General features: G+C 37.9%; 1 protein-coding gene across 1 annotated transcript in view; it reads right to left on the minus strand.

The window, feature by feature from the left end:
• Positions 1-23,552, minus strand: part of LOC134538474 (probable ATP-dependent RNA helicase DDX31) — a 135,174-nt gene that overhangs the window by 43,429 nt on the left and 68,193 nt on the right. Inside the window, exons 8-10 of the mRNA XM_063379810.1 lie at positions 19,855-20,045; positions 17,199-17,280; positions 16,075-16,180 (exon numbers count right to left, since the gene is read on the minus strand). Coding sequence (XP_063235880.1) covers positions 16,075-16,180; positions 17,199-17,280; positions 19,855-20,045 — 379 coding nt within the window. The remainder of the gene's footprint in view (positions 1-16,074; positions 16,181-17,198; positions 17,281-19,854; positions 20,046-23,552) is intronic.

Raw genomic sequence — 23,552 nt, forward strand, 5'->3', positions numbered from 1 at the left:
TGACACATAATTGCTGTTTGTATGTCTATGACCTATAATTTTATGTTTACCCATGGCAATCTGTTGAACGGATTAGAAGCTGATGCACTGCAGCGCTATCTAGTAAAGAGTTATAACAAAATGGATATCGTAAAAATATTCTCCGTGTTCAAATATTTACGTATACCAATTTTCATGGCGATCTGTTTAACGGTTTAGAAGTTGATGCGCCATCTTGCGGCAAGTTACAAAAAAAGATAGCATACCTCATATCCATGAAAAAATACTTCGATGTGCCAACTTTCCTGGCGATCGGTCAAACGGTGTTAGAGTTTATCGACGTCATACATACACACATACATAGAAGAATCCTATTATATATATATATATATATATATATATATATATATATATATAGAGAGAGAGAGAGAGAGAGAGAGAAAGAGAGAGAGATCTAGTATTTATTTGCCCCCCCCCCCCCCCAATTTTTCCCACGCACAGAGCTGCCAACCTCAAATCACACCCATCAGTAATGGCAATTAGGTATATGAAAAAAGTACGCGTAAATCATGCACGATAAATTTTTCCTGGGGCATTATAACACACTCACAAGATAAAACAACGACAATAATATGCAAAAGAAAAAGAAAAATATGAATACAATGCAAATTAATACATAAAAAAATCTATTTGAACAATACAATCATCTGAATATGTAAGAAATATTAATAATTTTACTGGATATTTTGAATCTTCAATTCAATGTATTCAAAGTTAAACTTTAAAACAACTGTCTTTTTATTTGCTTCTTTTATCCTGGTTCGATAAGAAATGTCATGTAAACAAACAAGACAAACACAAGGACTTGTAAACAATAACTGCGTTCGTTACTTTCGTTTCTTCAGATGTAGCGAAAAAACGAAAATATAGATTTATTGCTAGTCACGGCTTTAAAATGTTCTGCATGTTTCTTTGATTCAATATGCCGTGTACAGTCATCCCTTTCACCATGTGCAATCGAAAAGTCACACGCGCATACATTACAAAACCGTGGCGTTCCAAACATTTAAAAACGACAATCATGGCCATTCTTTTGAATATTTAAGTGGAAAGTTCTGAAGTCTTGCGTGTTTTTTCCCACAGATGCACATTATTCTGTCTCACGCTTCATTTCTACAACCGGCACTGAAGAACACAACACTATCGAAAAAAATAAAAACATTTTCACGTCTGTAGACACGACAAAAACCGGACAAAAACACTATGATGAAAAAAATGGCTTTCAAGAAATAAATTAATACAACACAGGTTAGCCAAAGTACCGTACAAAAATTATCGTGATGTAAGTAGCCTTCAAACGATAAGTCCGAGGATATGTACTAGTTGTATCGTACAACGGACGTAATACCATCCCATTATTATTTGAAAACACGAGAATTAATTTACTTATTTCGACAGTACATCGTACATGCGCACACTTACTAGTTCCGTTATTTGAGCAACCAACCGAAGTATTCAAACAGCGTTCACGAAACACGCACAGCAGAAACGTAAATTTTTCCGTTACCATGCAGCACAAAGCCTCGTTTCCGTAATAAACTAGCGATGTTCCGTAATTCCGTAATTCGGGGTTAAAATCCGTAATAATTACGGAAAATCCGTAATGGTTGGCAGCTCTGCACGCACAAACAAATAAATCTGTGGAAAGTATAAAAGATAAAGGTGTCAATATTAGCTTTGTTACGGCCCAGTATAAAGTTTCGTGCAGAAAGAAAAATATAAAAAAGTGACACTTAAGAAAACAGACAAATTTTACTCCATACTCCATAAAAGTCTTTAAAACCAAACATAAGTTTATTAGGCTTAGAAAGAGTTGCCAATACGACGAGCCCATGAAATTACAATAGTCAAAATAACTTCAAACAACATAAAAGTGTGGCATATTCTGTTAGATTGTTTATCAGGGTAAAAATTAATTAATTGCCAACAAACTCATTTCAATAGAACATTTAAAACGGCATCTTAGGACTTGTGACCTTGGATGGTCTTATTTGTTCATTTTCAGTCAGTTTATATGTAATGGAGACTTATATTTTACACAAAATATTGTTCAAATATTCAAATATTATTCAAATATTAGCTCAAGGTTTTAAGCATAATTTAACACACCCTTGAAGCCATGGGGTACGCAACAAAGTATTTTAGTCAAGGTGGCGTTAGTAAAAATATGGTAACAGTTTCTCAAAATGGCGTACCCGGTAGGATGCTGCTATGGACCACCGTAAAGGTATCACTCGTAATTGGTCTGCAGTGAGTGATAACGTCAAATTTTGCGCGTTTCTTGCAGTAAACTCTTATTAGTGAAAACCCTTACACTAAAATGTGTAGACACACACTTTTACTGCAAATTTATGCTTCCGTCAATAACAGGTGACACGGAAGCGGAGTCCTATTTAGGTAGGCATAACCGACTTTTTTTAACAATTCAAAAACCATCATGCACTACGCCTACTGCGCCTGGCGCCTTCAAACGCCTTCAAACTTCGAAGTGCCGCGTGCCAAATCATCGACCAATCACATGATGACATTCAATAATGTTTGTAAACTGTTAAACTGTCATAAAATTAATAATATATGGTTAATATAATAAATACTGTTTGTTGCCAAACGTCACCAAATAAATAATAATAAATATCGTTAAGGCTGCCCGTGACAACAAGGGCAACGCGCCCATCTAGCTCAACATTTGTATATTTCCCTGCCTGATCGTTAGACCCTTCTTCCACTGCGAGTCCAAGGGCAACAAATGTGAGACACAATACGCGCGAAGATAGTGTTGCCGATAACCGGTTCCTCTCTCAAACTGCTTTCCGAAGGTGTAGCGCAGATATTCTGGGCTAGTTGAACAGAATAATACGTTTTTTTCATGTGCAATGTCGCAGAAAAAAAATTGGCTATTCTCAAAAGAAAATACAAGTCTACGAGTAAGACCATGTATCAGAAGATCGTCAAGAAAGAAAATCTCTCGTGCTTAGTGGAAGAAAAGGAAGCAACAGCTAGTTCAGTAAGTAAAAATCTTACAGGAATTAATTTAAAAACACGCATTTTGTATTAATTATTATATCTAATTTAAGCAAGGGTATGAAGAGAGTGAATGAGTGAGTGAATAAGTTATTTTGGTATACACGATTCAAGGCCCTAATAGAATGCAGCATGCATTAGACAGCTCCGACTTGCCAACAAATTATGCTAAACAGCTGTAGGTATCTGAAACAACTCATGGCTAGCTTAGGTTCTTACTTCTTGTTTACAATAAGAGTGGCTTATGAGTGTAGGGAGGGGATGAAATGATTTCATAATAAATGCTGTGTCGTCCGTTTACATGATGTAAAGGTTAACTAAAGCAATAGAAAAGTATCCAATTAGAAATATATATATTCTTAAAGTGTAAAAACAGTTTAAAGTGAAGTTCATTGTAAGACCTTGATAGTAAGTGTTACAGTTCTTACCGAAATAATTTTTTAAGAGAAACTTTTTGCTTGTTATTTATAAAGGATTTTTGCAATGGGTGGGAAGTTACTTATTAAATAACTATTGTTTACATCGCCATTGCAGTGTATACGCACTGTCTTGAGTTTCTTCAATGCATTTCGGTAAGAAGTAATTGAATAATTTGCATCAGTATTTTAAAAGCTCCCGTTCATGGTCTTAAACATGGACAGTAATATGAATTTTAATTCGATAACGTAACCATGTCCACAAAATGGCTGTATAATGAGCCAGTGTGTTGAAATCATGGAAGAGAATACAGACATATAGTGTATATGCATATATATTTTAAAAATACATATACCCAACCATTATACGCTTCATTCACAAAATTTCACAAAAAATCTTTGTATGAAATATAACATGAAAGTTATATTAAACTTTCAGGAGCAATGCGAATGACTTGGCTGCAGCTACACTCTCGCCCATGCCAGGCCAAAATAATACAGGCTCGTGTTGTAATGAAAGCTGTATTGTGGGTGATATATCAAGAAAAAATTATTTAAGGTAACCACAATTGTGAGCACTACAAGAAATATTTAGGGGCAGCCATTAAGTGGTTTATTGACATCCACACTGCCAATGGGGTGTGTGCAATATTATGAAAGTGTATTTACTAAACTTTTGAAGCCAATATGCAATTATTTCTAAAAATAATTACATCACAAAAATATTTTGGCAGGGTCAACTATATTTCAAACATATTATCAGTGTAAAAAATATAACGGAGTTAGTAAGGGAAATTGTTTTACAATTACATGCACAATTTGTTTTTGTTTTCTAGGAATGTACACCAAAAAAATTCGTCGACCAACAACAACGAGCAAGACAAAGAAGGAAACATGAATGGTTGCACAATATCAAGATACAAATGAAAGCGAAAAAAATACTTTATACTGCAGATGAGCACTATGGTTTGGTACGGGCAAAGGAAGATCAACCATATATTACGATTACAGCATCATAGCTTGAGGAAGAGAAAAGAAGTTTCGTTGCTAGTCTCGTGCGGACTGAAGAAGAGCGAAATGAGCTACAGAGAACGACTTTGTTGCAATACAGATGTCACTTGTGGAATAAAGAGAGGAGGAAGTTACTAACTGCTTCCCATTTCGGCAGGGTTTGTAAAATGAGGGCTACAACATCTTGTAGAAACTTAGTTCATTCCATATTGTATGAAAACTTCAGCACGAAAGGTACACAGTATGGTATTGCCAACGAACCTGTAGTCAAGTGTAAAATGGCCGAAGATCTTGGAATAGTGGCAACAGAGCGTGGCTTATTCATAGATTCTGAATATCCTTTTCTTGGTGCAACTCCAGGTACATTTAAAATATGCAATTATATATAGTTTTTAAATTTTGATAATGTAATTTCGGTTTTACAATTAACTCATACAGGAGTCATGTAAAATTCTGTTGCAGATGGTTTGGTGCGTGACGATGCCATTATGGAAATTAAGTGCCCTCTTTCAGCAGATAAGTACCAAAGTCCGAAAAAAGCTATCGATAATGGACAGGTTATCATATTCAGCTATACATGTGTTCCTTTTAGCTCTTTAGTATTGCTAAATACAATGACCACTTATTGAAAATGAACTTTTAGATTCATTTTGTACAATATTTGGGGCATAAAACATATCATGTACTGATTTCAGATAACTCACTGCGCAATAATTAACGGAAAACCGCTACTGAGACGTAATTTAAACTATTTTTATCGAGTGCAAGGGCAGATGCACATAACGGGAAGAAAATATTGTTACTTTGTGCTTTACACTTCCAACTGTATGACATGAAACTATCGAAAAAGACGCTTTCTGGCGCGAAAAAATGGAAGCATATTTGTGCAGGTATTTTTCTTATAATTTCACATACAATTATTGAAGAGAGCAGTAAAATGTGTAGTTCATACAGTGGTGCTAAATGAAGTCTACATTTATATGCCTCTACGGTTCTTTTTTTTTTTGTAACACATCTTTAACAGTAAGGTTTTTAATACCACTGTTATCAATTTACAACATATACATTGCATTACTGGTAGTTTTTTCGTAAGCTATTTTGGTACACACACACATTTACGACCCAAATATGTCTTCTTATCAATAGCTTAACATATACAGAGAACTTGCAGTGTTAAAATAAAAATATAATTAATGTTTATGTTATACAGATACAACATACCTAAGCGAATTTATAATGATGTTTGTTTCAGATTCGACAAGGAATGTCTGCTGCAGGAAATAGTAAACCCTCAGTTTTCAAAAAGATTTGCCAAGATGAATATTTAGGATCCCTTATACATAATAACAGCCCAACAAGAAGCCCAGAGGGCCAAAGAAGAAAGACTTGTGAGGAGCTGTAAATGAATATAGAGTGAACCACAGCTTAATACTTGTATTTTGCACCACTTTAATGTAATTAATATAATTTCAAAAATAATTTTTTTTCAAAACACACAAAACGTTTAAAAAATTTTCTTGTGCATCCCAATATTTAAAATCGAGCATAAAAATTAAAAAAATCAATGTGAAAACAGTATTCCAGATTCATACAAATTCGCTGATATTGGGAATGTTGAGGTTGTGTTCCAAGCAACTATTTTGCTTACGAAAATTAACTCTCACGTGATATGAAAAATTTGATGTTTTCAATTGCGAAAGTAACAGTTTAAAGGAACGGAAGTGTGTTTTTATTTCTGGAATTTGAGTTCTCTTGAGTTTAATGATTTTTTTCCTGAAAGGCTTTCTTACTAATGTATTGAAGGAGGAATTTAGAGAACAAGCCGTTTTGATTACTTTTATTGTATAACTTATTCGCAATGTTCAATAACAGCAGGAGCCGCTGAGATCAACTGGTAAAGACCCTAGCCTCCCACCAGGGCGATCCGGGTTCGAACCCCGGTGGGTTCCATCCCCAGACCTTTGCATGCGGGAATCGTGCCAGATGATGTCGCTAGTCCGCGGGTTTTCTCGCCCTGCATAATAACACGCTTCGATAAAAGTATCCTCAAAACGAAATGTTTTAAATATAATCTTGCAATTAAAAAATTAAGAAAAGGAAACAAATTATTTGTGCTACTGTCAACAAACCAAAAGGCCATTGCCGATAATCCGTCTCGGTTTCAGGAAACGTGAGTCGCCACTTTCTTATCGCTCGCATGTCTGCTCCGCATTCACAAAAAGTGTTGGGGATAGAAGCAACATATCTCCACAAATTGATGTCCTGTTTTCATGAGAGAAAATATTTAAATTATTTAATTTTGATTACTAGTTTTACAGGCTGATTATTATTCAAGTAATGTTCAAGCTGCAAATTACTATAGAACATGGTAGGGTGCGAGTCTAAGACATAGCTTTTTGTGGTATTTATGCTGCATTCGTTCACTGCAATCAAGAAAATAATGTTTAAAATGGCTTTTTTCCATAATTTTTTATTCAGAAATTTTAAATATTTTTAAAAATATAAAAAGTCTCAGACAATTATACGACATTATATTACTTACTTCCAAAATGTTTATAGCTTTAAGTTCATTCATTCTCCCAAAAAAGATCAACAGCAGTACACATGTTTCCCACTATTTAGCCCACCGTACCCAGCAGCCTTAAACACAATAATTCGCAGCTGGTTGCCTAAAGCGACGGTGAACAATATAGTAAATAATCCCGTTTTAGCATTTTGAAACACTGTAAAAAAATGCACTAATTGTATAATTTAATGAAAATTTTTGAAGTTATACTTCTTCAGGCGCGTTATGGAAAAATTATGAGTCATTTTTTACGATGCGCGCGCCAACATGCAACTAACATTGACAGGATGAAAAAAGGCTACAAACAAATAAAAATTATATGTGCTTTTAAATCATATACTTTAATGATTTATATTGAATAATGGTCTATTTAATTAAAAACATTTATTTATTTTGAATATTAGTGATATAAATTGTGTTTATACACTTTTCAAGTGAGGTTATGTTCCCGTATGTCAATAACTTGTAAGCATCCATTGTCGCTGGCAGGAAGTGTCTGTGGAAGGTTTAGTAGTCTCCTGGCCGTTTTCATGGGAGTGTTTGTGATGTTATGTTCCCGTTTGTATTATTTATTTGATTTATACAAAATATTTTTTTTATTATTTAATAAGTAATTAATATGTATCTAGATTATTTTACTAAATTAAATTATTTTATATACGTGTTTATATGAATTTTGAATAATTTGTATTTATTTAATTTCTTAATTTGATGGAATTTATACTTTACCAACTCTATTTATGATGTATCTCAAGTTCTTTTAATATTTTATTTATATTAATTATTTTCACGCAAAATTAAAGTTAGTTTTTTTTTATCACATGCACATAAGTACACGCACCCATATTTGTAATGCATCTGAAATAATGTATTTTGTAAAAGATAATATAGAATGAAAATTTTAGAAATAAAATTCATTGCATTTCATTAAGCACAAATTTCCAAGGAGATGTACTAAAAGACGCCAATTTTGTTTCAACAGCTTTTGTCAACATAATGTTTTATATAATTTAACATAAACATTTTTGGCTCTCTTTCAGCATATGCAAATTATTTATTGTTATTAAAAGTGGCCGACTGCTACAAATAGTTTCTCCTGTAAAATACATAATAGTTTTCAGCGCATATTTATGACTGTACATTTTAGCAAATTCCTATGAGATAAGTTAGGATGAAATTGAAAATCCTTTCGAAAACAATGAGTACATAAACATGCACCGTGTGCATTGGCTACTGTGTTAGTTGTATTCAAGCTAGAAATGGAATGGTGTTATCTTTATTGTTAACATTTCAAGTTGACTTTGGTGCGTAAGGGTGTATATTCCGTTAAGTCATTATTTCATATTTACGTTCGTTACGGTTAAACTTGCCGACATTTTGAGAGGCTAAACGTACCATAACACGAAAAAAAAAAAGTATGCTATAGCATACTTTTTACATAATTACCTGGTAAAGTTGCATTTTTGTCGTTTTTGTGCAGTATGGATAAAGAGAAATGGAATATTAAAATGTAACTTTTTAGGTTTAAATTCAGTTTTACTAGCTACTATATTATATGGTTTAATTTCTTTCAGAAAAAAGTATTTAAATTTAACTGGCCTTTAAAATAATTACAATTTAATTTTTTTTTAAATGCTAAATTCAATTAAATAATCTTTTTGAAAATATTTTTAATCGCTCCACGCAGCAGCCACCAGCATTGCCTTTAAACCTAATTTTTATAAGTTATTTATTCAATTTGGTTTCCCTTATTCATACTGCAAAAAAAAAAATGTTAAAAATTCAAATTAGCCACCTAATCATGCAAATGTATGAAATATATATGTGTGTGTGTGTGTCATTTTGTTGAAGTTCGGCCACTAAAAAAGTCTACACGTTCAACCGTGTTAAAAGTAAAAATAAAATAATGACCTATAACGTGACATCCACTCTTAATAAAGAGGCCTAGAGCAATGGCAACTTCCTTTCCTTTGCCTTGGCGTATCTTGTCGACTTAGTGAAGGTCGCGGCGGCCTGCGAACTAACGGCTCTAGTAGTATGTGTCCTCTTCATTTGCATTAGATTAAATGACAGTTTCGTATAAAAGGAGGTATATTAAAAAAAAAAACAACTACTTCATTTTAAACGTCGGGTAAAGTTTGGGTTTTTAATTTATTTGGAAGCTTTGTAGGGTTTGAATACATAGAAATAACTTGAAACTTTGCCACAATTGTCGGTTAAAGTTTTAATCTAACATAGATACTATTTAACTGATATTTTTTTTCTTCAATTTTAAGTCAGTAGTGGCGTGGTGTAGTGGTAAAATGCATGGGCTGGTAATCTGCGGGCTCGGGTATTGCACCCGCTAGAATTTTTATTTTTATTTTTTTTTTACATTTTCATTAATAATTTCTCGCAAAAACTAAACTATTAATTACAGAAATCAAATATATTCAAACACTTAACAACGCACTATTTTATAGGGAAAATTTAATGTTTCTTCGGATAGCAAATAAAAAACAGACTAAATAATTACTGCTAGAATTTTCGTAAAAGTTTGTTTAATTCAAAATCTCACCTGATTATGTAATTTAAATGTAAAAACAAAATATCTTATGGGGTATCGAACGCGAGCAAACCCTAAACTTAAAACGAAAATAGTTAATTTTTAAATATACCTACTTTTGTATGAAACTCCTATTTAATTCAAAGTTAAAGAAGGAGACACCTACTACTAGCGCCGTTAGTTCGCAGGCCGCCGCGAGCTTCACGAAGAGGACGGAGAATGAAGTTGCCAGACCTATCTATATGGCCGTGGCCTAGAGTACCTTCCCTAAACCTGAAAAGTTTTTTCCATCACGAACTGTTAATGCCTTTTCTTTCCCGCGACGTTTTGATAGCCGGGTGTCAACAGGTGGTATTCGATATTAAATTTCTGACATGACGTAGCTGACGGCCGATGTAGCTGTGTGTAGATAGATGCGGGCTCAAGAAGGAAGTTAAAACAAAAAAAAAATAATTATGTGTGGTTATGAAATAATAATTTTAATTGTATTCGTTCAATCTCGCGATGATAGATCACATTAACTGACGAAATGACGCAACCGTCTTTAAGATTTTATAATAGTACGGTCATGTGACGCCAGACAGGTCGTACTCAAACTCAATACCTGATTAAATTTTGCAGTAATAATGGACTTAACGTTACGTTGGGGCGTCTGGGATGTCACCGTCCGAAGGATGACGGTGATTACGTCATCACTCTGAGGACCAACTGCCCTAGGAAGATCACGGATGAACATTCTGAGTCGGAGAGTTTAAGCTTTTTTTTTTGTTGGGTTTTTGCATTTTCCCGTAATTATTTTTTGTTCTATTGTAATTTCTACGGATTTTTCACAAAGTAAGTATTTAAAGTTTATTTTTGTTGTTAATTTTAGTGCCAGTTGTATTTTGCTCTCGTTATATCAATTCATGAACATTTTAATAATCAAAAGTTTTGCCTGAACATCAATTAGCTGCATAGTCACTCACTAGAAGTTCATTTCTTGTGTTGCCATGTTTCCACACCTGGAAAATGACTAGAACATTTTATGCAGTCCCATTTTCAAAATATTTCTCCATAAATTTCTTAAACTAGCAAAGAAAAATACATACTGGCGGATGAAGCAGTGTTTAAGGGGAGAGATGAAGACAGACACTATCATGGTTTCTACAGATTTTCCGAAAATTACAATATTTATCTTACTACTACACATTTGACTTTGCTAAGACATATTACATGATTAAATTTAAAGCCCAAAGTTGAAAGTAACTGGCATCCAGTTTTCCTTTGTTAAGAATGATTAATGTCTAAAAATGTAATGAAAACATTACCAATACATATTTTTTACAAATCTCAAAAATTTTATTAGCGTTTGCTCTCAGCCTGAATGAAGGCAAATTGTCCATTATAAGTCATTAAAAAATCCTACTTGGACTAAAAACATTTAAAACAGTGAACTCGCAATTTGGGTAGGTCTGGAAACCCGGATATGTTTTCCGTGGGGTTCCTGGATCACTCGGGTCGAATCCTGACTGGTTTTCTGTCGAACACTATAGCCGATCCCTTTTCTTTGTGCTGGATGTCTCCGTACACTGTTAGAAATCACGGTAAAATCACAGGATTGTCAAGGAAGAATTCATCTCAAATAAACAAAAATTCTTTGTAATCTGAGATAACTGGATCTTCGTAGAACTACGCCGGGTTGCACCTTCAAAGTTCTGTTTGACGTTGTAAACAAGGTAAACAATTTTTGCTGTAGATATGAAACTTTTTTTAATGTTTTGTTAATATAATAAGATTATTAGTGAGTGAACTCAACACCTGCAAACTTATGAAGATAGCCGTCAATTTTCGAATTGCCCGGATAAGTTGTATCCAGCGTACTTTGTACAGTTAAAGTGAAAATTTTTAACAGTGTAGTAATGAGACTATCGTCTACTAAAAATATGATAGGTAACATTAATAAAAAAACTCTTGGTAGGTCTGCATAGTATGTGATATTGATATTTTGGCCTCTTGACACAATATGTAGTGAAATGTGAAAAATAACTGTCATCCAAATTTACATTTATCAAGGACATATATATGTAAGTAGATAAATTAAATAATTAAAAAAGTTTTGTGTTAGAACTCATGTAGCTCACAATATTTATCATTGCCTGGTATCTGTTCATATGAATACACACAGTAACGTTTGGAACTACTAATGCGTCAGTAAACATAAAATAATAAGGTAGATGGTGGGGAAGGATATAAGTTTTAACTCAGTAGAGATGTCCTTGTTTGGCACAAACCACCGGTTTTATTTCCTCAACCCTGCGCATAAAACTCGCGTTTAGACGTCCGACTAGGACGTTGTATGTCTCGTTAACTTCCGTCGGGTTTGATAGGAAACAAAAAAAAAATAAAAAAGATTGACAGTTGGCTCCGACCCTGCAGCCGACACGCTCAATTAGATTAAACAGACAGAGAGAGAGACGCGTACAAAACCCTTCTCTTTCCTACGATCAAAACCCACGAAAACTTTCGCAGGCAGAACAAACCATCGCGGACGCAGCCAAGGGCCTAAACAAAAAAACAAAGTTCCTACCCTCTCTCCTTGCGCTCTTTTTTTCCCCCTTCCGAGCCGGAATAAAATGCGAACGAAACAAGCCAGAAACAATCCCAAGGTTGCGTGCGGTCAAATCGAATTAGAGTCGTCCTGTTCTCTGTTCTGACCGGCCGAGAACAAAGCAGACCGCAAATATGCCAACGAAATTAGCCGCAAGGAGGAGACGCGGAACTGGCAGTGACAAAGAGACAGAGCAGGAAAAACAAATAGCAAAGGAGAAGAGGGAGGAGTGACCTGGAGGGGGCGGCAAAAGCACTAACAATCTTCCGCCATTTTGTGGCCGAGAACTTTTTTTAAAAGCACCAATGAAAAAAAAAACCACGTGCGATTCAAGAGGATGAGCGATGATGTTCAAGCAACAACGGCACAAGTGTGTACGAGGAAACGGTTCGTTCCTCCTAGTACGAAAGTCATCACACTAATATTATAAATGCGAAAGTTTGTATATTTATTTCTCAAAAACGCCCGAACCGGTGAACGGGTTTGGCATACAGTAGCTCATAACCTGGATTAACACAAAGACCACATATTATTATGAAATTCCATTCCTAATGGAGAGGAAAAGGGGTAAATTAATTTTTATAACAGAAATTCATACGCCATAGAAACACAAACAGTGAGTGTGTGTCATTTCTCTATGTCCGTCAAACATTCATACATCTAGTAAGGTCTTGCAACTTCCTGTCCTTCTTCTTGGTGAGACCCGTTCGCTTAGTGTAACTCGCAGCGGCTAGCAAACTAACGGAGCTAATAACAGTTTAGTTCAATATTTGTCAATAGATGGCGTTGCCTTTGTAATTTAAACGCGTTATTGTTAGTGCATCTGTCACGTCTTGCCAAGGTTTTGTGACTTCCTCATGCTGTATTAACACATAGGTTACTTTTTATCTCGAAAAAATTGGCTGTTCCTGTAGGATAATCAATGTCACTCAAAAGTCATTTAAACATGAATGCCTGACATTTGATGTAGAGGTTCGTTCTAATTCGTTTTTACAAAATACATAGGCTACCTTAATCCAGGAAAAAAAGAAGGTTCCTTCAGAATAGAATTATCACTAAACTCTGTAACAATATAAACCAGGAAGTTTTTTTAATACATATATGAAACTAGAGGGCGCTGACAATCTTTCAAACACATAGTTGCTTTAATTCACGAGTCAATCTGAGGTGCTGTAAGTTTTCTTAGAGTGGCGATAGATGGCAACGAGCTGCCTTTCTATGATCTCGATCATTTTCTTTTCGGACAGGTTTGTGCAATCTCTTTCTCTAACAATCGACTTTGCGTGTGTTTTGGATTCAGCTGATTTTGTTATTTATCGATTTGTTAGGTTACAGGTAAATTTTATTAGTGAATTGGATTTATTTTTATCATGACTCGCAAACGCAAGTCGAATCTTTCGCAGAGCCCACAAAAAGCTCTAGTAATGATGATAGCCAAACAGTAAGAAACATCGCTCCATTCAGAACAGCGGAGAATTCAGAAGGCGGAGCATTAGGCAGCTGCTCGAGCAACTGAAAACTCAGTGCAGACGGATGCTCGACGCCAGGAGAACGCTGATCGTATAGCATCTCAGTGTGCCTCCGAGACGGCCGAAGAAGCGGCTTCTCGAAGACAGATGAATGCTGGAAAGGCATATTGTGCTGGCCACCATTATCACCAGAGGAGTCAAAGAGATGGTATTCATACCACATATTCCCATTAACCCCACGAATTTACCTTTCCAGTTCAAACACTTACAAGTTCACTTTGAGAGAGGCATTTCCAATTACTGTTAACAAAAGTCAAGTACAAACACTAAAAGTGGAAGGAATACATCTGGGCACCCCATGTTTTACGCACGGACAGCTATATACACGGCCCTCACACTTCAGTCATGTCAGTGCGTTGTGGTAGTACCAGCGTCAGTTGCGCAATGCGTTGATATTTGTTTTCTCACCAACGAATGTGTGAATTTGAGCGAACCTTTGAAGAGACTCCTAGCACAGTTTGGTGATGCTACTCCGAGCAAAACCCAAGTGTTCGATTGGGCCCAGAAGTTTCGAAATGGTCGTGATAAAGTGGAACATCAAAGCCATAAAGGTGCCCGGCAACCTCTTGAACATTCACCATACAGTCTAGACTTGTCCCCATATGACTACCATATATTTGGTCCACTGAAGGAGACATAAGGAGAGAAAAAATTTTAAGACAACGCTGCGGTCGAACAGTATGTGCGCAATTGGCTACTGGGGCAACCATCTTCTTTTTTTCATGAAGGGATCAAAAAGCTTCCTATCCGATGGAGATTATGTATTTATGTTAAAGGAAACTATGTAGAAAAATATGGCATTTCATTTATATTTTCGTAAAACACTAATAAAGCTGTAAAAAAATATTTCTATTTGAATGACCCTCGTATACAGCACAAACTTGAGCTAGGAGACTGCAACAATTCTTAAAAAAAAAAAAAAAACTCGTACTTCTACAAACTTTCCTACACCACAGGTGCGAGACCACCCTGTTTATAGCAAACTCAATTTGAACACGCCACCAAACAGTCGCGACTGGCCAACGACATGAAGGAACGCAGTCCACCAATCACAGCCCCGGGGGCTAAAACTTGCTCAGGTGTGTCAAAGCACAGCACCGTCAAGTTTCACTAGCATGCCTAGCAGGTCAGGGCATCTAGTTACAATCATAGGGACAGTGATCTGTCGCGCAACAATCTGGAAGCTCACTAGACTGCAATGAGGTATGAACGCGTAAACACTCATCAGGATTGAGTGGTGTGATTCGTGAGTTGAAAGAAACTCAATCAACCATGAAACACATACAATGCGATGGTGTTTCAACGAACACAACTGCAATGCATCCCAGCTAATCTGATCCCTTTTTGAATACTTGCCTAATGCTTTCTTTCAGTCAAGAAAAGTTGAAACATGAAACTAAACTTCCCAATACGTTGCCAGCTGGGTCAAGTGCAAAGACCAGTTGTTGCATTAGAGTTTTGGCGTGATCTCGTTTGATCGTGGTTCGACGACACATTTCGAAGAGAGCTGGACCTCTGGATAAACCAACCCAACCAATGGTTCATACTTGTACTGCATTTGTACAAATACCTACCTTAAATAAAACCAGCCGACTATGAAACACACACAATGCTAAGAAGGTTTTAACACACAACTAGTCTGACGATCTTTTCGCGAAAAATACATGATAATAATACATGTATTTAAAATGTTTCTTTGTCTAATGTTACGATTACATACCACAAAAAAAAAAATTATGTGTGTGTGGAATGCTTGTTATTTTTGTTTAATGCTTCAATAAGACTTTATTTCTTAAAACTATAGTACATATTAAGTAGAGGCATGTGTTGGGCTCAGGGACGTCGGAACGTTTTCATGAGTGGGGGGGCGAAAAAATGTATCACACTTACCTCAGTCCTAGAGCGGGGGGTCCGCCCTCCCCGGAAAATTTTGGAATTTTAGATGCAAAATTGTGCTATTAAATGAGTTTCCGAACCAAAATATTAAATATACCATTCCAAGAATTTGATGACGTAGTATGTATTAAATACTACTCTGACAGTAGATGTAGTACAATTTAAATAAAATACCATCTAGGAATTTGCAATCATTTTACAGTATATTGACAATAATAAATTTGATTTTCTAATCAATGTGATCACCAATGCAACGTTTGTAACTACTGGTTGAGAAAAATACTACTAGGACCAAACATTTATTCTGGGAAAAGGAGGGGGCCGAAATGCTACTCTCCACCCCCCTCCCCCCCATGCATAACAGCACGGGGGCGACTCGCCCCTGCTGCCCCCCTGTTCCGACGTCCCTGGTTGGGCTCATATTGAAGAGCAGAGTGGAGCAACTTGCCAAGAGACGCACTCACCTCTGCAGGCCAGGTCGTGCAGCTCGCTGTCCGCCAACACGGTGGCCTCAAAGCGCCTCTGCAGGTCCGTGGCCGCCTCCTCCAGCCGCACCGCGGGACCAGACCTCTGCGACACAGCACACACGCCATCATCACCTACAGGGACTGGGAAATTTTGCGGTTTGAATGACCTCTAGAATATGCTCCGTGATCTTCCACGCGTTCGGGAAAATTACCTGTGCTCATCGGACAATGACTCGTGACACCTGTCAACTAGAATTCTTGTGATTCGATCATTCTTACGTTGAATTTTGGTCTTTGGTTCAAAGCCCTTCAGACAAATTGAAGTCCAATCACTGAATCACCGCGAATTTTCCCGATCTCTAATCATCGTGGATTCATTTCACTCCAAGATAGATTCAACTTGCCTATACATAATCAAGCCTTTTTTTACTTCAGTGCTTTTTGGTTCATAACAAGATCACATCCTCTGAAGGTTAGCGTGCGATTTGGGTAACTTCATATTCTCCTTGTTTATAACTGGCTCAAGGTGTTGAAGGGATTGTCTAGACTAGAGGAATGTAGTCTAAACATCAATGCGTGTCACATGTACTTGTGCTTAAATCTACTTTGCTACCAACTCAATGAATCCGCGTAATATTCGTGCCTCTAGTCACGATGGGTAGGCTGTGATGTACCCTGAATGGCGCATTTGTCAATAGAGCTGTAAAATGTATTACTAGATACGAATATCTTCAATACGTTAAGATGATAGGAATTTTTTTTTACGAACATGTTAGCCCGCTCAGTTTTACGGAATGTTCCATGGGAGCAGAAAAACCTTCATAACTTTCTTACAAACATGTTTGTATTCAATAAGTTATTTATTTTAGATTAGAACACGAGTGAGAACTTGGGTTAATTCTCTATATTATGTAATTTTTTTACAATACATTAAATACTGTGGATACCCAAAAGACAGAATATAACATCAAAGTTACAGATTGCGTATTAGATCCTCTGTATAACACTACGCGTTTCTACAAAATAAACAACACTGGTATGAGGCTTTTCTCGGAAAGCAGCCAAAAACTACTTTATAAGCCAAAATAGTTTAAAATTGTGACACAAAAGCGACTACTTACCCGTCTTCTTCCGCGACCTGTTGGCGGTGTGACGTACGAACACAGCTGCTCCAGGATATGTTCCATGAGTTGTTCACGTAGCCTGAAACAGACAAAACAAGTCCCAATTTATATGTTGTTTTACAGTAAAATCAGTACAATGATAGGTATAGGTCTACAGTAGATGCTGTCGAATATTAATTAATACAAATCTACTTTTAAAACCACAGTTGTGATATAAATTAAAACTCTGAAAACAAGATTATCCAGGCTCATGTTACAGAGATATATTATTAAATTAATATAGATGTAAGAATTTAAAAACAAATAATACATAGGTGTGTTGCCTTCACTCATGTTAAAGTGAAATAATGGATACAGGTAGGTATAAGAATGTACAAAAGTATGCGAAAGAGCAAGTATGCGAGAGAGCACAGTGCGCAAGTATGTGGGTGCGCAAATATACACATGCACAAGCATAAAAATGTGAAAGCGCATAAGTAAACATGTGCGAAAGTATGCAAATATGATATGACAAAACATGTAATCGAGCGCGCTGAGCCCCCCCCCCCCCCTCCCCTTAACATCATATTGAAATCTCACTCGCACTGTTTTCCATTCTCACTCCACAGTTTTCCATTCTCGCTCACACAATTTTCCATTCTCGCTCACACAGTTTTCCATTCTCACATAGTTAACCATTCTCACTCACACAGTTTTCCCTTCTCACTGTGAAAGTTTTCCATCATCACTCCCGTGGTTTTCCATCCTCGCTCATAATTGTCAGTCGTGTCACCCACGGAGCATGTAAGAAGATCTGGAGTGGACATGTGTAGGGCGAGAGCGAAGCCAGCCGGTTGCGAAGAAGGGTTGAAAAGAAAGAGGAAGAGAGCGTATTTCTACTGGAAACACAGCCCCAGCCCACTTGTCCTTGAGGTTTGAGTGGCGCTGGTGTGCGGCTACAATGGTGATTTCCTGTAGCGCATATGGCTGTACAAATCGATGGAATTCCAAGCCGGATGGCGTTGCTTTTCACATGTATTAAAGATTTTTTTTTCATTTGTTAACTAAATTAATTCCCAAAACTTTTGAACCATCAGAAAAAAGTGGCAAATTTTTTAAACGGAAGTAACTAATCTTCGAACTTTTCGAAAAACCTAAGAAAACTATTTAACAAAGAGAAGTTGTTTCAGTTGTAAGTATAATTCTTTACTTTTTTCATAGATTTCCAAAACGTGACGATCAACGACAGATCTGGGAAAAAGCGACAAAGCGGAAAAATTGGACTGCGTCTCCGAACCATGCATTGTGTACAGTGCATTTTGAAGACAAATGGGTCTTAAGAAGCGAAAATCTAACTCGATTAAAGGATGATATGGTGTTCGGTATATTAAGGTTTCCCTCAAAGGAACGGTTTCACAATGCTTTTAAGATATTAGATAAATCCCAACATAAGTTTAAAACATTTCTCTTAAAAGTGTGCTTCGTAGCATTAAAAGACGTGCCTTAATTATTTTGCAAATTTATCATTGTTATGGTGACGATGTCAGGGGTTTTCGTATTTTTTTAAGAAATATAGTACAGTATGTATTAGCAACTACGTTAAGAACTGTTATTTTATTCACACAGAGAAAAGAAATACAAAATGCTAAAATTTGGCGTCTGTCTTTTTATATCCTATATAGGCTTGTTATTATATGTGTTGTAACATGTATAAAAATGTTAAATATATTCAACAATATTTGGTAATTATATATATTTAAAAACTTTTATGTACGCTACTTGAAACTACGTGAAAGGTTTTCAGTCTATAAAGGCCTATTCTATGCTTTTTTAAAATTATTAATTCTTATGCAAACAATTAATAAAATTGAAAGTTTCTTACATTGTCAGTATATGCATAGCATTACAGTTATTACAAACAATTCTCTACCAGTGTTTAGCTAAGGTTTGCATGTTACGTTGGTTGAGTAAGTAGACTGGAACATGAACATGATATTGAAAATACTTCTAACTTCTACTAATACACGTATATTACAAGAGATTTGTAATAGATTAAATGAAGTAAGTAAGAATTAGTTTTTTATAAACGCTGTGTATGAAATTATAAAATTTGAGAAGTATAATAACAAAAAGAAGTGCGTTACGAAGACATATGTCGGTAGTGTTACCCACTGAAACATTATTCCCACTTCAACTCTCTGTAAAAATAAAAGTATGGGGTTGAATGCGTCAAGAGTGGTATATAAATAAAATTTGAAGCTTCTTCCTAATTTCATACGCAGGTGTCCCCCACCTATAGTTGCAAACAAAAATTTTTCCTCGATGTTGAAATTTACTCTGCGTATTCACAAAAAAATTTGGCAGTAAATAGGTATTTAATTTTTAAAAATGAAAGTATTCATGTTTCGAAAAAAAGATTAAAGCGGTGTGGGGAAGAATGTTTACAGATAATCCAGTAAAATTTTCAGTTTGATTGTTTTGATAGTTTCGGAGCTGTTGCGAGTTTAGTTTGGAGGATTTTACGGCCGCGCGAGACAAGTTTGGCTCGTTTTCGTTTTCTTCCAGCGTAGGAAGCAGGGAATAAACGCCGATACCCGGCTTCACCTCGCATCCTTTGCTGGCCTTCCCATGTCCTCTCCAGATGTATTACTGTATATTAGCTCCATGGTGTCACCTAACGGTGCGGTCCTCCAAGCGGCCCACGAAGGCGGCCTCGGCGGGCTCGAGGAACAGCAGGGCGGAGCCCGCGGTGCCGGCCCGCGCCGTGCGCCCCACGCGGTGCACGTAGTCGGCGGCGGAGCACGGCGCGTTGTACTGCACGATCCAGTCCACGCGCGGCAGGTCCAGGCCGCGCGCCGCCACGTCCTGCGACACGCGCGCTCTCGTCAGCTCACCAAATAAACCTTTCAATCGCTGAGACACTTGACCAAAGCTGAATTTCCTGCCACTCTCAACAAAAATACCAATTTAAATCTAAAGAAATAAAAGACCAATTTAAATTTAAAGAGCAAGTTTCTCGGCGATAGTTGGGTGGCGAGAGTGCCGCGGGTGCGGCGATAGTCCCGAACGAAGCGTCGAGCGGAATCTCGGCGAAAGGGAGTGCGACGGCGACGGAGTGCGGCGACGGAGTCCCGCGACAGAGGTCCACGAGGGGTGCCGCCAGAGGTGCGGCCCAGCGAGGTGTGCGGTGTGTAAAAACCGAGTTACTGGGGAATAAACATTTTTAAGTGTAATTGATTATTAGGCATTTTTAGAAGATTATTTGTTAGTGATGTAAATAGTGGCAATCAATAAAACTGTGTAGTAAAATCTTTAATTGGGCTATCCATTTACGAACCCAGTAGTTTCCCACGTCACGATTTATTATTTTCATTTTAATAAATCGTAACAATGTTAATACTTTGGAAAAATTTTTTAACATTAATATGTACAATAGCGTTTCTAGATTATTTTCACAAGTTTATGGAGAGTCTACGTTAAAGAAACTGTTGTAAGTCGCTGTCACCTAGGACTTAACTGCACGTTTTCGGACGCACAAGGTCTACAGAGGTATACTTTCGGTATGTTGTTAGGTGTAGTCGATTTTATCCCACTGTGCAAAAATTCAGCTTTAGACTAATTTTTTCGAGGTTTGTGCATTTATAAGTCTTCGTTTCCTGGACTATGAGGAGGCCGGCAACGACAGTACCACAAAGAACCACGTTGAAGAAGGTGAAGAGGCCGGCCAGAGGTCCCCGCTGTGGGCCGAGTTGCCTTTGGCGGAGGGTGGGGGGGGGGGGGAGGCGCCTCGCCCCCGTACAGAGTCGCCACGGGCGGGTCTTTACGACCCCCGGTCTTCGGCTAATTAACGAAGCTTCCCCCCCCCCCCCACCGACAGGGGCGTCGGCCCATTCATGCCAGCTCTGGCACGAGGCGCCCACGCCGTGCTGGAGTCACAGCGACGCGACAACACAGCATGAGCATCTCCGCATTGTGAACATGTGGTTCTGACCCGCGTCACAAACAAAAATAAACGATTGAACACATTTTTTTTCCCTGGCCATTACATATGCACCACACATACGACAGCCATCAATGTCATCAATGACAGCCATCAAGTTCTTGTGGACTGTCATTTCTAGCCAGGGCTCTCTGCGGTCGCCGCCGGATGAATTCAGGCACGTCCGGGCCTTAATCGGCTGTAAATCTGTCGGGCCGAGGTACGGCAGGTCAGAGGGTAGTCCGAGGAGACGAGGTCATCCAGTGGAGTGATTCTGAAGAGTGGCGGTCGGCTAGCCTGTTGGCGAATGGTCTCATTCCACATATACGCCCAGTTGGTAGTAGTACGGGAAGAATCCATGAAAGATTGAATTGTGTCCCGCTGAAGTTTTCTCCAAGGCCCTGGATTTTGATTGGGTAGGACTGGAACTTGGTAGGGGTGCTCCGATCGCTTGGAGCAGGCTCCAAGGGTGCTCTAGTCCGATGCGGAGTCGACGTGGTGAGCGACGACACAGCTCCGGTACTAGCCTCGACAGCTAGAAGAGGTTGGATAGGCCTCCAACGGACCACGAGTTCACTGGGTGATTGAGGGGTCCCAGTGTGATGTGGGAGAACGGGGTAGGCGCCAGCAATGCTGATAACTTCTAAGAGCTTAGGACGCAGCCAATTGTCTGGTTAGCTGAGTGAGACAGGGGGTGACGGTGGTGTATATGCTGGGATGGGTAGCCTCAGCCCCTGGACATTGCTGGATATCTAACACCTTTCCTGTTTCGCGTATACGGCGTATCCGTATCCATGCCCGTGGGGCCCCAGGCCGGTAAAGCCTACGACTAAGAGGGCTGGGTTAACAAATAAAAGGGGAGCAATCCCTATGCAGTCATTCATTCTATCTCTCTCTGCCGTTTTATCCCTTACGATAGACTTTGAATTGAATTGTCAAAGAATTGTCACTTCTTTCGCGTGTGCTAAGTGTACGTGCTCTTGTTTTTATATCAAAATGTATGACGGAAATAGGTATGATTCAAATTTAACATTCACTGGGAAAAATCACTCTGTGTGAACACATTTCAAAACTTTCGCAAACAAATGTAGTAAACTAAACATTATATTAGTATTTATTACCAATAACCAGTCAAACCATTTTACGAAAACAAATCTGACCCTCATTCCTGTGACTTCGCGCCCGCGATGCGATGGAAATATAAAATATTCCTGATCGGAAAGTCTGTCGCGCCCGCTAATTTGGACGCGCTGTCGTCACGCGTGTCGAACGTGATTGGCTAGGAAATTACGTTATTGGCGTCGTTATACTGCAGAACCTGGAAAGTTTCATATTGTCGCGGTCTGGAAATTTCATTATTTTTTTTTTCTTAAATTTTATTTTACTTTTGTTTCTCGTCAGGTTTACGTGTTGGTGTACGTGCACGTTTCCAGGCTCGGCCGGTTGATTTAAACACGCGGGTATTGGAATATAGGTTGCTGCGACATTAGTTTACAGGCACCGCGGGCTTTTGCGAGGCTGCGTGGTTAGCTAATTCTCGCGGGTCGCTGGCCAGGGCCCGCTGAGAGGTTGCAACACGCCGTTCCAGAAAAACCCGCTGTGTAACGTTGATTTTGTTTGTCTCTGTCATTTTCAGCTTCGTGTACTCGTTTCGAGGACTCTGTCCTGATTAGTGTTGCCATCTGGCGTCCGACTTTGGAAACGTAGACTGAAAAAAAAAAACAATCGAGCAGCGCAAGAGGGGGAGGGGGAAACTCGCTCGCGCCTGCGCAGAAGGAACAGCTGACTTCACTTGTTTTGCATTTTTCCTTGTGGGAAGGGGGGGACAGCCAGTTTCCCCGTGGCAAAGTTTTCCCGGTGTTCGTGTTTTTTTTTTTTTTTCTTCCGGAGTGGCCCAGTTTTGTAGTTAAAACCTCCTTCCAGGGAGGGGCCGAGGCTTTTTGCCTGGGGACCTCTCTGGAAGCCGGGTCCACGTCGGTTTGAAACAACTTTTCTTCGCCTCAAGTCAGAGGGTAAGTGGTTGGCCATGGCTCGTTCGCCACGATCATTTCTTGGACGATCTTCGTCTTAATCTTTTAAGAAATAATGTAGTATTATTCCATCCCTATTATTTATTATTTGGTTTTGGGAAAAATCGACGTCTGGTTATAAGCATGTAGGTAGTGGTAACTGGGAAGTATACTATTCCTCAGCGGAGCTGCGACGACGAGAAAACGGCCATGTTGTTGTAGTGATAATTGTTTGCCGGCTGACGTCACTTTAATGTGTATTTAATGTATTTATTTATTCGTGAATCTACTTGATAACTTATTTGTTATTAATTCTTTTGTTAACCTTTTTTTTTTATTTCTCAGAGTTTGTTTATTGTGCTTCTCATATTTGGATTAGTAAAT

Source organism: Bacillus rossius, chromosome 1, assembly GCF_032445375.1.
Source record: "Bacillus rossius redtenbacheri isolate Brsri chromosome 1, Brsri_v3, whole genome shotgun sequence".
In the NCBI taxonomy this organism is placed as follows: Eukaryota; Metazoa; Arthropoda; class Insecta; order Phasmatodea; family Bacillidae; genus Bacillus; species Bacillus rossius.